The sequence below is a fragment of the Oryza sativa genome, chromosome 9, assembly GCF_034140825.1.
Source record: "Oryza sativa Japonica Group chromosome 9, ASM3414082v1".
Lineage (NCBI taxonomy): Eukaryota > Viridiplantae > Streptophyta > Magnoliopsida > Poales > Poaceae > Oryza > Oryza sativa.
This window is the reverse complement of record NC_089043.1, coordinates 12,216,600-12,231,248: the sequence shown is the minus strand read 5'-3', so window position 1 is coordinate 12,231,248 and position 14,649 is coordinate 12,216,600. Positions and strand designations below refer to the sequence as shown.

The window sequence follows — 14,649 nt, the reverse complement described above, 5'->3', positions numbered from 1 at the left end:
AAAATGCAAGCAGTTCGATTCTTAAATAGAATGTGCATTCTGTTATGCAAGCTCTGTTCGGTACAGAGGGTGCAAAAGTCAACACATCTGGTGAATGTCAATTTAGTAATTTGACATATATTTGAAAACATGAATCTATATCTGAGTACAAGTAAAATGAAACCGGTTCAGTTCCTTAACAATAGAAGGTGGATTCTATTAAAGCTCTGTTTCAGTAAAAGATTTTCTTCCCGTTATGGGCATGTATGAGTCCTTTTAGATTATAATGTTTATTTGAGATCTGTTATGATGCTGAATTCCTTGATGGATAGGTAGCAACTCTCTCTTAATTGGACAAGGCTAGAGGTGCCATAAGAAACTTGTTGCTTTATGCTTTTATGTTGCATAACCCTGTCCATCTATGAAGATATTGAAGGCTTCATTATGTCAGGTAATATAATATGCACACTTGCTTACCTTATATGATATACTTCATGTAGCTTATACTGCAGAAGTTATTATGTGTTACTGTTGTTGTATGTTTGTGTAAACAAAGGTTAGTAAAAGTGATTTTTTAAAAAAATTTCAGTTACAATAGCATTTCTCTGAAAATGGCAATAGAAGATCTGTTATTGTCACTTTCTGATATTCTCATTGATCTGTGGAGCTGATGCATGATGATGAAAGGAGATGAAAGTGAATAATAGTTCTTATAATACGCATTCTGAAGCAGGTTTGATGTTTCCTCATTAACTGATCAAGTGGAAAGCAATTGCTTTAATTATATACAACAGCCGGATAATTCAGAACCTTTAGCCCGCCTTTTCATTATTTGCTACAAGAAACATTATTCCCTTGTAAACAATTTACAACTGATGTGATTTAATAAGAAACTAAGTTTTAATTAGCAGAAAGAATGTACATCCAATGTGATCTAATACAAAAGCAAAATGTCATGTTAACCAGGCAAGAAAAGGATAAGAATTACAAAATTTTCTCAACTAACAAACTGGAGAAGAAGTTGCTTTCATAATTCCAACAAAAATCCCAGTTATGTAATTGCAGCTAGATCTCTCAATCAGCTCTTGCTTCAATAAGTTGTAACACCTCGATTGACTCCTTGACATAATGACTTCCCTGAAATATTTTATATAGGCTAAGGAAAAAGACCGTGGGTTGAAGAAATGTTGATGACAAATGCGTTGAAGATTTGAAGTCAATCATGCCAACAGAGGAGCCTGACCAGACACCATCGGATGATGTACAGCCGAGTTTGACACTCTTTCCGAGTTCTAATGAATCTTCCACTTCTTATGTTCTTCCTCTCTGCTTTCATGTGCACAAGGCTGATAGTGACTTACTGACTTATTTTGATTGGAGAAGTAGAAGGCGAAGCAATGTAAGAGTTTGCTGCTTGAGTTTATGTAGATCTGGTTATCATGTGAAGAGGTAGGAGCCTTTTATAGGACACTCCGTGAACTCATTCACATGCAGATATGCATTATAACCAAGTTGAATAAGTTGAATGCAACTTAGGAGACAAAGCTCACATTCTTTATATGTCTTATTCTCTCTCATGCTGAGAGTTGAGAATTTGCCATGGACTCTGAAACTTATACTTCGCTGAAGTTAACCATAAGCATATACCGTGCATCAGACCATGTGAGCATTCATGATATCACAAAAAAGCTGCTTTTAGTTCAGGCAATTTGGATTGGATTATAGGTGGACTTGTTTAAACCCTTTCCTGCCATAAAAAAAAGCCTTATAATAACATGCAAGTTGCAGTGTGCAGAATTGTTTGATGATTCCTACAGAGTTGCTCCACAAGAGTTCATTTATACCAGACAAGGCTGTTCTTGGATAGCTAAATTATATGTTTGTTCTGCTTTATTTTCCTCTCTGAGCTACTTTTGAGATCTCTCTGGGGAGGTTTACTCACCTTTACAATCTGTATGAAGGGTTGGTAGGATCTTATGCATATTTCGACAGTTTTGAGCAGCTTTAAGGATTTGGTGCTTCTTCTTGTGTACTGTGTAGGAATAAGAGGACTTTATTGTTTCGCTTAATTTTTTTTCTTTTATCCTTGGAGTAGTGCAGCTTGCAAGTACTTCACATGAAGGCTATGTAAGTGAGTTTACGGTAATTTAACTCCTCGAAAACTGAAGGATATGGTCTCCTGTCTTAAAAATGTACTGATCCCTTCGAGTATTATTCTTAGTTCTAAAGGTACAACTTTCAAATTATCTCGGTGCATCTAGGCTTCCACATTTTCTATTGCCAAATGGATCTGATGTTATAACATAACATGTTTTTGCTATGCAAATTGTATGTAGCATGGTCCATGCTGTAGCTCTTTTAGAGGTTCTCCAAGATACACAAGTTACCATCTTTGTCTCATCGTTCTCCGATTAATGTATCATATTCAGAACAACTTTGGATGTTGAGTATTGATACTCGGAACTTTTTCATAGTAAACATGGACTGTCTTGGTTCTCACTCATTTCTGATTCTCATGCATGCATCCTGGCAATGATGTTCTGTTGTAGCATTGAAGATATTGAAAAGTTGGTTTTACCAAGACAGTACTGCTAGTCAAGAGTACAGGGATATTATACACAACTAGGATTGAATGGACTCAATGGTCTTTCTAAGGTGATAGTAATGCAACTTGCCTGCTTTTGTCGATGGGCTGTTCCTCTAGCTCCAATGGCAGGTATGTGCTCTACAAACGTACAATTATCATTTTGAGAGGGAATCATTTGAAACCTCCACTTAACATTTTGTCGGGCTTCCTACTAATAACAAGGGCACTATATTCTTAAGGAATAGTATCAGGGAACAGTGTGTGTTATGTTCTTGATTTGTGCAAATTATTGTCTCGTCTATTTTTCCTATTTATTTTTCTTACTGGAAGGAATTATCTCTAAATAATATTGTTTGTCGTTCACCATCCGTACAGCAACAACTTACAAAGGGCTTGTTAGATTATAGCCAAAATAAACCTTACCAAATTTTGGCAACATTGGCAAGTTTTGGCAGCATTTCTTATGTATTTACTAGAGTTTGGTAAAAAACTAAATGGATGCACATATTTGGCAACTTTATCAAAAAATGGTATGGTTTGAAATGGCATCAATCTGAACAACCCCAAAATAATCACTAATTCAGTTACTCTAGATGTCATGTCCTCTTGTGTTGGCGTCCTAGCTTACACAAGCTGGCCACGTTGGAGGGCCTAGAGGGGAGAGTGGTTCCATCTTTCTCACCCTCTCTCCTCAATCCCAAAGAGGTGGCTAGAGTGGTGTTCGGTGTTCGGATGTTAGGGTTGGGTTTTGGGCGATCTTGGTTGTAGTTCCTTTGTTGGCCTAGCGGCAGCCGGTCAGGTGCGCCTTCTCCTGGCCTGTGTGTAGGTGCTGTCGGTGCGTCGCTGGTGGATATTTTTCTTCTTTCCTGGCTATGGCCTCCCAGGGTTCTAGCCTTGTAATTTTTTTCCTGCTCTATTCAATGAATCTTCGCGCTGTCTGGTGTGGATTGTCCGAAAAAAACATTTACTGCATTATTATATGGACGGCTAAAACTTTCATTAGCTATAAGATTTTCCCCTAAGATGCTGTATGTTTGCATTAGAAAGTTTCACTATATTTGTGCATTGCTCCGATTGATAGGACTTGATATGTTCGGACTGTAGTCCAGAATAGATTTTATTCTGTTGAGTTTATGAATGATGCATCTTGTGCTAATCGTTTTCTAGTCTATGCATGACTTTAATTTTTCCCTTAAGAAAGGTTACAATTTTCTGAACTAAGGTGTACTTCCAAATATAGCTATACCTGAAAATATTGAATATCTAGAAGGTGGTGAATAATGTCAGGACTTTATCTTTCTTTGTTATGTTTGCTAAAAGAAGGCTCGATCACATTATTGTCCAGTAGAAGGCACACCTTTTAGCTTCTAGTAGAAAACGAGCATGGGGGCCTATGTTACTTCAGCTAGAAACATGGATTCAAACTTAATAAATTAGTATGCAAAAAATCTCCGCAATAAAAGAGAAAAGAACATCAAAGACTTGAATTAATTTTGCTGATAACAAAAGGTTCCACTCCCTTTCACTGATTGAAACTAAAGACTGAGATCATGCTGCATTACCCTTCAAAATAGGAAGTTTCTTTCTGGTGCCCGTTCAATCTACCTTGTCATCCTCAGCATTTTTTCCTAGCGTATGACTTCAGTAGTAGAGACAGATTCAGTGCATATGGAGATTTTCTTCTGATTTGATTCCCCAGTGCATGATTATTGTTCAATCCTGAAATTTTTATGGTTTCCTCTTGCACTCTTTTGGACTTAACAATGTCTTGTAGTGACTTCACTGATGATGCTTGTGTAACCACACGAGCTATACAAGATATTTCCGATGGTAAATGAGCTAAGGCAAGCCATTTTCAGCTGGAATCACTATATACTCCAAGTTTATGAAAATCTAAGCAAATACATTTTAGGCACTGGAATTTATGAAACACATAGGTTAAAACATTCTGTCAGGAAAAGAAGAAATAAAGGCAATTAGTGATATTAACATTTGGGAACTTGTCACCTTACCAGAAGGCAAGTTTTGTACTGCAAAGAACAGTCTGAGAGTCTGGGGACATTGATAGTTCAAATCTGTATTCTAATGCTTCCATGGGAAAAAAATTTACATAGTAAGAACAAAAGACAGAAGCTATCAAGTTATATGCTCTTTTCAAATTTATGCAGTTGTTAAGTTGCATGCAACTGAACGGCCTGTTTTTAAGGATATTGTCCTGAGTAGATAGAGAACACCTTTCAAGGGCTCTCCTACTGAAAAATTATCCAGATTCCAGGGTATATATGTTCAATCTGCCATCAAAAGTTCCTTATAGGTTATAGCACTATTCTGTTCCTAAGTTGCCGACTGAATCACCATTACCTGAGATTCATTACTGATGAAAGTATAACGTTGGAGTTACCTCCATCTCAGTGCATGGAATGTAAAAGGAGTTGGGAATTTTAGCATACAGGTCTCCTAGAAGTCCAAGATTTATTTTTATGATCTTGTAGATAATAATTTCTAAGTCATAGCTGCAATACTTCGTTCTTAGTGTTTGTCAGGGATAATCTTAATTACTTATAGCCCCATGCCAGTTCATGGAAAGTGAAATCAGACAAGTCTCATAGAAATCTGAAGTTTTCACCCCAGCTTGGCTGATGGTGCAACATTTTGCAATGAGAGTTAACCAGGTCTTAACATCTGTTGGTGATACACTTATATCAGTTTTATTCTATGCATCAAGGTGACCTTCCTGGAAGCTTCCTGCTAAGGAGCTAGGACATTTTGGAGTCCCATTCTTGGGGTTAGTAAACAATCTGCACCTGCCTGACCACTTTATCTTGTCTGGTTTTACCACAGTAATTCTCTTGTTAGTGGCCATGCATATTTTAAGTTTTTGCTAGCTCCTAAGCTCTATACAGATAGAAATATAGAATAGTGATTATGATAAGTTTAGGGTCAGAAGTGTGCCTCCTAGTGCATAAACAAACTGCCTGCATGTGGGGGTATGATGTTCTTTTGATATGGCATATCCCCTCCTGTGCCACTATATAAAGGCCCCTCACTCCAGCTTCCCTCTCATACCACACACTAGCCATTACATTCTACAACTTGTCTATCTCCATCTCTTCCATCCTTTGCCCTGCACCCAGCATTCTCATCAGACTATGAAGATTGAAGGCCGAAGGGGGCAGATGGGGAGGCTCAACAGAGCTTTCAGGGAGAAGAGAGCTAGGTTCTACATCTTCCGCCGCTGCGTCATCATGTTGCTCCGCTGGAGCGATTGATCGATGTCCATTGCGGACCTTGTTTTCCATTCCATTCTGGATGGAATTTTTTTTGGCTCTGCCATTTTGGTAGGATTTAGCTAGAACTGAGGTGTAGTTGCTCTGTATAGTTTGGCAATGTACCGCTCTGTAGTCTGAAGGTTTCATTTTGGGAGATGTCCTTTTTCTCTAGCTTGTGAGAGATCCAACTCTACAGTCTTGAGATGTCCCCCCCTCTTGTACAACTTGAGAAAAATTGATATGGAAAATCACTTCTTAATTGCCCTACAACTTGATGGTTCCGTTTGCTGTTGATGATGATCGCCACTGTGGAAACTTGCAAGTTGCAAGACTTGAAATTGAGTGATGGCACTTTACTTCTTTTTTCGAAACTGCACTTTTTAAATGTTTGCAGTGATTTGTATCAGATGCTTTGTACTTTGCACCTTCGATGGAAAAAAATGGAATTAGTTTTTTCTTTTTGTCATACTATTAATGCTCTATCTATATGTGTGAAGTCTTATGCACCATTGAACTTGATGCATATTACAAATATCTGTATACCATACACAAGAGAAAGTAATATATTGTGCATACAGTAAGGAGGCACAAAGCTCTTACCTAATTCTTTGCTTCATATGTTAGTCTCAGGCACCTGATTCTCTTGTCTTAGAGAAATACAGTCAATTTGTTTTGTGTGACCAATGTAGCAGAGGTATGGAATCCAGCAATCTACAAAGAGAACACTATTACTTTGTGCTGAGTGGAAGCTCCTTCTTAATGCAATGGTACGCAGTCCTCCTGTGTATTCGAGTTTTTTTTTTCTGAGTGGAAGTTTACTCAGAGTTAATATGAATTTCTGAATCTTGACTGAACAATGCCACTGGAATATCTTTGCTACTATCAGCAATGCTTTTTCTCAGTCCATCAAAGGATTGTGGGCACCGGTGCTCTCATTCCTAGTAGCCAGAATTCACTTTTGACCTGGGTGCAAAAGCAGACTAAATGGACTCCCTCCTGGCCATTGCTCAGAAGATGTCCTGCACGTGCCTCAGTGCGTGCGCGCGTGCGTGCGTGTGTTCGTGCGTTTGTCAGCTTGCTCCACTTTTGTCTGCATTTGTTTGGTCACATCTGCATTTGCTGTGGTTCTGCATCCTGTGTTTGTTTTCTTTTGTTCTGATAACTTAAGAAATGCAGGAGGAGCTCAGATCTTCCCAGAAGACAAGGCCCCTGCATTCCTGGTGAGCACTGTTTCTCTCTGTATCTGTGACTGCACTGCAGCTGGTTATTTAGTGATTTTGTCCTATCTGTGGGTGATAATATCATATGATCTGGTGGCTAACTTAGGTCTTAGCTAGAGGCTAGAGCCCTGCTGCCTGGATGCAGTGTTGCATGTGGGTAATTAAGAACAGATGATAGGCTTCAGTAGGCTTCATTCTTTCTGCTTAAGACATTATAGTCAGTAAAGATTCCATTAATCAAGTTATTTGCTTAGTCATCATGTCAAGAAAAGACAGATATAGACTCACTTGATGTAGAAATGTAAAAAAAAGTTCAGTTTCACTCGATAGAATTCGATCAACTTTGCTGTTCTTCTGCTGAATCATTCCTAGGTAGACTGCTTGCTACAATACATAGCATGTACAAAAAGCTAGACCTACCATATCCCACTGCCAAAGGGATAGCAGCAGGACAAAAGAACTGGATAAAAGGGAAAAAAAAGAAGAAAAAAAAACTCAAGAAACAAATGATAGGAACTCTAGACTTGCCAAGCTTGCTTCAATGCAACCTCAACCTAGCATGAGCACATGGAGTTCCTTCCTGGTTTCTACTTCTAACTGATATAGTTCCCTAGCTATGTGTGTAGACTCTCCATGGATCCTTGATGGGATCCAATGGAAGAACATGCAGTACTGGAGTTCATTCATGCCAGCAAAGGAGCATGACGATGCACCGGCGGATGATGTAGAGCCTGGCTCTATGCTCTTTCAGAGCTCTGGTCATCCTTCCTCTCTGCTTGCCTTGGTTCACAGTCTTCATGGCTTCAGTTTTGCTTGATGAAACAGAAGCTACAATGGTGATGAATGTAGGTGTCTCTGCTCTCTGATGATTACGTTTGGAGCTTGCTGCTGTGGTACAGAACTTGGAAGGAGGCTAATGATTTATAGAGAGGAGGCAAAGCATGTCGCACCTCTGCTCCCATGCAATCGTGCTAATACTTTAGTTTTCCTTTGCTTTCTTTAATCTAGGGAGACAAATCTCTGAACCTGAATGTAGCTTATTGTTCTTGTCGCCGACAAAAAGCTTGATTTTATTGATGGATATGATCATTTCAGATAACGGACAGCTCATCCTGCTGCCACCTGCATACGTGTAGAAATCTGCAGATTCAGTGGTTCAGCATGGCTCCGATGAAGGTTCTTGGTATCTGGCACTGGCAGTGCTGCTCATGCGCCGCTGGTATCGTAAACTATTCCCTTATCTTGCTTTTCTTCTCCATGGAGATACTTGGTATATCTCACTGCACTGTAATTTGCCCATCTGATTTCGTTGGAGGAATTAATTATGGTTTTGTTGCATCCCCCAGATCTTCTTGGACTTGTCAGAATTAACAATGTGTTTTAGTACTGTAGTATATCCTCTTGTCGGTAGATTGTGTGGTTAAAGAGTTGCAAAAGTTCTTAAAAACCAGTGTTCAAGCATCTTAGAGATCTCCTCATGTCCTCTTGATACGTTCGGAAGCTGCTAGGAAAGATGGGACGAGTGCACTGATCATCCGTGCAATCAGCATATCTTTTTTGACTGAAAAGTACTTTGTAGTGTACTTATTCTAGATGACCAGGAAATAGCTTTTGTGTGTGCGCGCACGCTTTGGTTGGAGTGTTCTTGTCTTGTGGACAATGTAGCCGTTTGATGCTCTGTTCTTTACTGAATTTCCATGTCTCCCTAATTCCCAGTCAAAACACTGGGCACTTTGTTATATAGGGCCTGTCTGCTGCTTGCCACTTGTACTTGTAGAGAGCTCCCATGTTTTCATTTGTGTGTCTCTTTGTTATTTTCTATCATGAGTTGATTAGTAATTACCTTTCTGTTGCTAAGTTTAAACTTTCTGAAGTATCTTTCATATAGTTGGATTAAGTTGGCGTTTTTCTTTTTTGAGGCCAAGTTGGATTAAGGCTGCTGGATTTTAGTTTTGACCTTGATTTAATGTGTTATGAATATATATGATTGATAATAATTAGCACATGCAACATTGTCTGACCAAGCATTGAATCTTCTGTATGAATGCTAGTCAAGCATGTGACATTAGATGTCTCAATGCTGGTCGTGTAGCACACAGGCGCTGTCTCATGTTAACCAACATTTTGGTCTCGACCAATGAGTTGATCATAACCTCACTATCATTTTTAGTTGCCTCTGTTAACTGCTTCCTCATTACTAGGTAGAAATTTAACACAAATAGTTAAGAGTTATTGAGCACATGCAGAGTACCCATGTTGTCTGAGGAAAAGGAGCACACTAGCTACCTTATAGGTGTGCCGTGTACAAAAATGTAATTTACATTATTTACCTGTAGCAGTTCGGACCAAGGTTTGAAATTTCAGAATGGAATTTGAAAAATTCCTATGACTTTGACTTTTCAGTCCCTCCGTATAGAACTTCATAAAGGTCAAAAAGTTTTAGGCATTCAAATTTTCCAACTTCTGCTTGAAAATTATCAAAATTTATTCTCTGAGATGTTTGTTTCGTTTACATGTATACTGACAACAAAGACTTAAGGTATTTTGGGCCCCTGGAATTTCAGTGACCCCTGAAATTTTATACCACCTCTGATAGTTGAACCCTGGTTATGACCTATAAGGATGGTTTGAAATGAAGCATGGCATCTGAATGTTAAAGATCTACAAATTGTGTTCTGGATCACGATTACCATTGGTCATCTGGTAGTTTAGTGCTTTGATTCGTTGCCTAGTGCCCTGGCTTGTAGTTAATTGACTGTTCAAGTTGTTAGTTTGCTGTCTTTTGTGATTGCCTATCCAAGTAGTTGCAGGGCTAGTGTAGGGGCCTGGGTTGTGTCACTTCAGTCAGTTCAAGGGTTGTCCATTTGGAATTATCTCATGATTGGAGTTTAGCCCCCCACCTTGATCTGTTCATCAGTGCCAGCTAATGTCAATCCAAACATTGTTTGTTTGTCATGGAAAGAACCTGGTTTGTTTTTCATGGAATGAATCTTGGAAGTATACTTAAGTCAAGAATAGACCATACCGATGGCGAGCACGGACACTAACAGTAGTATTTATCCTTGCAAAAAGAAAAAATGAACACATTAGGATCTTTCATATCCATGAATAAGTATTATTTACCTTTTGCTGGTACTAGATTGATAGGTCTATCAACAAGAATTTCTCTTCTTGTAAATGTTGACTGATGAATCTCTGAATTGATTTTGCTTGACAACCTCTCATTTCTTTCCAACCCAGGTATGTCTGTGCTGTGCTGTGTCCCTTTCTAGTGCGAGGAAAACTCTAGTATATTCTGAAAGAACTTGCAAGCATGGATCTGATTAGAGTTGTTGTAGTCAGTATGAGCAATGCACATGAGCAATCTGCAGGTAAGGAGAAAAGAAATCTCTTATCCAGTCCCTTCACTGGGTTTTTTTCATATTTTCAGACTTGCTACAGTGTCTCCAGTGCCCTTTTAGTAGTTTTAAGGGCTAAGCTTCTGCATTGAGATACCAAAATTGCAGAGATTATGGTAGGCTTGACTGTTTGAGGACCATGAACAGCCTCCCTTGGGGGCACTAAACAATGGAACCATGGTTGCCTTTCTTGCTTGCAGGCATGTATGGCCACTTGATCCTGTCCGCGGCGCGGCGCATGGTCCTCAATCATGGAGCAGCCCCTGGGTACTGTGCCTCAGCACCCATCAAGGGTCCATCTATGATCACATTGTTAAGTAAGTGCTCACCCTCCTTAACCATTATCATAAGCAATAGAATATCAGGGGCATGCATTTAGACTTGGAAGTGTCTCCTCCAAGGCAAAAAAAGAAAATAAGTACTGAAATTGCATGTGAGGTGGTGGGTGGTTATGGTGCAAGCTCTAGAGATATCCTTTGGCTCCTCTATATAAGCAAAGATTGCATCACTGCAGTCTCATTCTCTACCCGCATATCGGCATTCGCCTGAAGGCAAGCGAGAGAGAGAGAGAGAGAGAGAGAGAGAGAGAGAGAGAGAGCGCTCTGAACCTTGATTCGCATTGCATTTTTCAGTGTTCCACTGCATTGGCAGCCATGGAGAAGGTGAAGAAGAAGAGGGGGAAGCTGCAGAATGTCCTGAGGGAGCAGAAGGCCAGGCTCTACATCATCCGACGCTGCGTCGTCATGCTTCTCTGCTGGAGTGACTGATCATTTGATCAGATCAGGGGGCTCATTTCTCTTCTGTTTGCAAATTTTTCATCTTTTTTCACCCTGCCATTCTGGTGGGTGAGAATCAAGCTTGACATGTAACAGCATTTGATCATTTTCCTATGGATTTTCCCTTTGTTTTCTTGCCTCTTTGGAAGGCAAGGGTAACCACTACTCTTGTAAAGCTAGGAGAGTGTAAATACATACTAACAGTATACTGTTTTCCTATCATTATTTTGATGTGTGTCCATCTACTTGAAATTTCAAACAACCTTGAGTTCACAAGAAGGATTCTGCAGAATTCTTTCTCCACTTGGAAATAATATATTCGAGTCGTCTTCATGCTATTTTTTCATGCAGTAAGCAAGCATGACCTGCGTGGTAATCTGCCTTGGTTTCTGTAAAGAAGAAAATAACCTCTATAGGAAGTAAGTACATGTGGAAGGCTGCAAGATGGGCAGACATGTAAGGCTGCTTGATTAAATTATTGACTGCAAGATTAACTGGACTAAACCACTACAACTGTATTTGTGCACTTTGTCGGTGGGCTAGTAACGGTTAACACAGATAAAAACCAAAAAATAAATAGGATCAATCATGAAAAGTACGGCCGGTCGGTTGATCTAAAAATAAAGCAAAAAAATAAGAGCAATGCTACATGTACTAAATTTTTCTTACTAAACTTTTACTAACAATCATCTCAACCGTTTAATTTAAGTAGATGGAAGTTACAAAAAATCTAGATGCACTCATAGCATGACACATCAGTGTTAGTAAGAATTTAGTAAGAAAAAGTTAGTACATATAGCCTTTTCTAAAAAATAATAATTAAGTTTCAAAATACAGTATAATGGGAAAAAAATCCCTAAAATCAACTATGAAAATTAAGTTTAAAATGTAAAGTTTGATCGTGGTTGATATGCCAATAATTTAGGCACACAATAATCAGTAATTAAACTGAGTCGAGGATTTGCACATAAATTAGAATTATTAATTACTCCCACCGTTTCTAATATTTGACGCCGTTGAATTTTTAAAAATATGTTTGACTGTTCGTGTTATTAAAAAAATTTAAGTAATTATTAATTTTTTTCTATCACTTGATCCATTGTTAAATGTACTTATATGTATACATATAGTTTTATATATTTCACAAAAGTTTTTGAATAAGACGAACGGTCAAACATGTGCTAAAAAATCAACGATGTCAAATATTTAGAGACGGAGGGAGTAATTTCCTATAATTTCATCCACTCCAAAGGACTGAAGGAGGCCTAAATTCGGCCCAAGTTAAATTCGTTGCCTATTTTGAATGTTCGAATACCTTTTTGAACCCTATGTTGTATAAACGGACTCAACTATTTATATATAAACCTTTTCATGTTTAGTCTGAAAATCCTTATGTTGCCGAATTAGACCTGCATCTAATGACTTCTTTTAGATAATCTGCATCTAACGACTACGCTACGTTAATAGATCTATAAATGTTCTCTCTGAAAAAAAAAAACAAGATGCAAATGTAATGCTGCATGCCTTTTCAGGGTTCCTATAAGCCATCCTTTGCAGTCAAGCAGTGCAGATTAGTTGCTTCAGGATTACTACTACTCCTAATCAACTTTAATCATAGGCTAGAAAACCTGAAATGTACGGAACTTTGTATATTATCTTATTTGCCATGGAAGGAAGGAGCCTTTCATTCAGTCATATCCGGAGCTGTTTTTTTTTTCTTTATTTACTATTATTATTATTTTTTTCTGTGAGAGGTCTTAGAGTTCATCATTGAGGAACAGTCATCATATGTCAATATTGAAACAGGGTAGCTCTTGTCTCTTTCAAAGAGGAGACAAGAGGCTTTTAGAGAAGAAAAATCCTCCTCATTGCGACGTTTTTTGTAGCGAAGCGCATAGCTTATACTGTAATAATCGATCTGATATCGATAACACATTACTGGAATCTAACTGCCACTTATCCTTCATTCTACTGTTTCTGTACCAAAGCATTAGCTTTGAGTAGTGTATCATACTGTTTCAAGCTTTATGTGCAGCTGTAATATTCATTCCATTACCTAAACAAAACTTTTTCGGGAATTCGCACGTTGCGTATCTTTGTATTACGATTTGATTACCTAATCAGAACTTCTCATGTATTGAGGAAGTTTGGAAGATGCTAAAATACATAGGCGGCCTGAATTTGCAGCAATCAGACTAGAATTGCCTTGCAACTGAACTTGATTACTATAGTTCCTGTTGTCCCTGAAGAAATGCAGATACTGAAGCTAGTAACATCACTCTCTCCAAGCTACTCCCAAATAGAAGAGGTTCTGAAAACCACTTTGGATTCAGCAGTATCAACCAACTACTTGACTTACGAGTTCTTCCGAATCGAGGTGCCGATCATTGTAAATCAACCTCAATCTATGGTTGACACTGTATTAGTTTCCCTATTATATAAACCAAGTTTCAGTTGGAAGAAAACCTTTGACAATGCTCCAATGCTCACCCTGAAATCTTGTATCATATGTTCAACAGTCATCTTGGTTACAGGCTAAAAAAAAAAAACGGCAACCTGTTCCCAATGTGTGTGTGGCCAAGAGAGACCAACACCATGAGTTGAGTGCCACTGTCCATGCATATGCTTGTTCTTGTCACCATCTTGTTGTTGCTGCAATGCTGCCTTTGCACAGTTGCACTGCACCATCTAATGATCGACCAGAATGCATGTGGTCCATGCAGGCACTGAGCCTGAAACTTGCAAGCTGCTCTATTCTGAATTCTGAAAATCTGAACACAACATGCTGCTTCTTGTGTCTGGTGCAGCATTGGCATCAGAAAATGAGCATGGTGCCTTGATTGCTCTTGTGTCCTTATTGTTGGGTTCTGTCACATCATATCCCTCTTATCTTTACCTCTGGGTATAATAACAGATAGTCAGGCCTCTCTAGCTCATTATATAAATAAAAATAGTTAATCTCAGATGAATCATCAACTGGAAAAGAAAAAAAAATCCTTTTTTCACTGTTGTTTCCAAATCTTTTGCTTGTTTTTCGCTTTGGTCAGAAACAATTTGCTTTGCTTGAAAGTAGTTTGTCGACAAAATTTTGATTCTTGTTTAATGAGGCAAAATTCCTTATGATCACTGAGTGAATATAAGATCATGTTGCTGCACCCTTGAAACAGCACATCCAGAGGACAAGCAAGCAGTTTCTCTAGTGTCTGGTTGCTAACTGTCCCTAGTGTTCTTAGGGCATCTAACAGCAAAGCCACAAAGGTGCCAAGGGCAGTCAAATGATTCCATTGGTTTGTGTAAATTGGATGCATAGAAAAAAGTTGCTTAATTTCATGGCTGGGGACATTGACACGATTGCTAAGCAAACGGTTTAGGGAACGGTAAACATGCTTTATTGGATGGCTAAAACCAGGACTGAAAAGT

At 38.7% G+C, this 14,649-nt stretch overlaps 3 protein-coding genes across 3 annotated transcripts; 2 read left to right on the top strand and 1 right to left on the bottom strand.

Annotated features, from left to right (window-relative positions):
• Positions 1-5,628: 5,628 nt before the first annotated feature.
• On the top strand, positions 5,629-11,454 carry LOC9271650 (small polypeptide DEVIL 9). Its single transcript, XM_066304316.1, has 5 exons — positions 5,629-6,602; positions 7,012-8,274; positions 10,296-10,426; positions 10,654-10,770; positions 11,105-11,454. The coding sequence occupies exons 3-5, from the start codon at positions 10,369-10,371 to the stop codon at positions 11,218-11,220; spliced, it is 291 nt and encodes a 96-aa protein (XP_066160413.1). The 5' UTR covers positions 5,629-6,602; positions 7,012-8,274; positions 10,296-10,368; the 3' UTR covers positions 11,221-11,454.
• On the top strand, positions 5,632-6,105 carry RTFL2 (Small polypeptide ROTUNDIFOLIA LIKE 2). Its single transcript, NM_001426614.1, has one exon. It carries the CDS (start codon positions 5,716-5,718, stop codon positions 5,833-5,835), a length of 120 nt encoding a protein of 39 aa, NP_001413543.1. The 5' UTR covers positions 5,632-5,715; the 3' UTR covers positions 5,836-6,105.
• Positions 7,350-7,854, bottom strand: LOC112936454 (small polypeptide DEVIL 4). Its single transcript, XM_066304317.1, has one exon. It carries the CDS (start codon positions 7,852-7,854, stop codon positions 7,735-7,737), a length of 120 nt encoding a protein of 39 aa, XP_066160414.1. The 3' UTR covers positions 7,350-7,734.
• Positions 11,455-14,649: the final 3,195 nt, after the last annotated feature.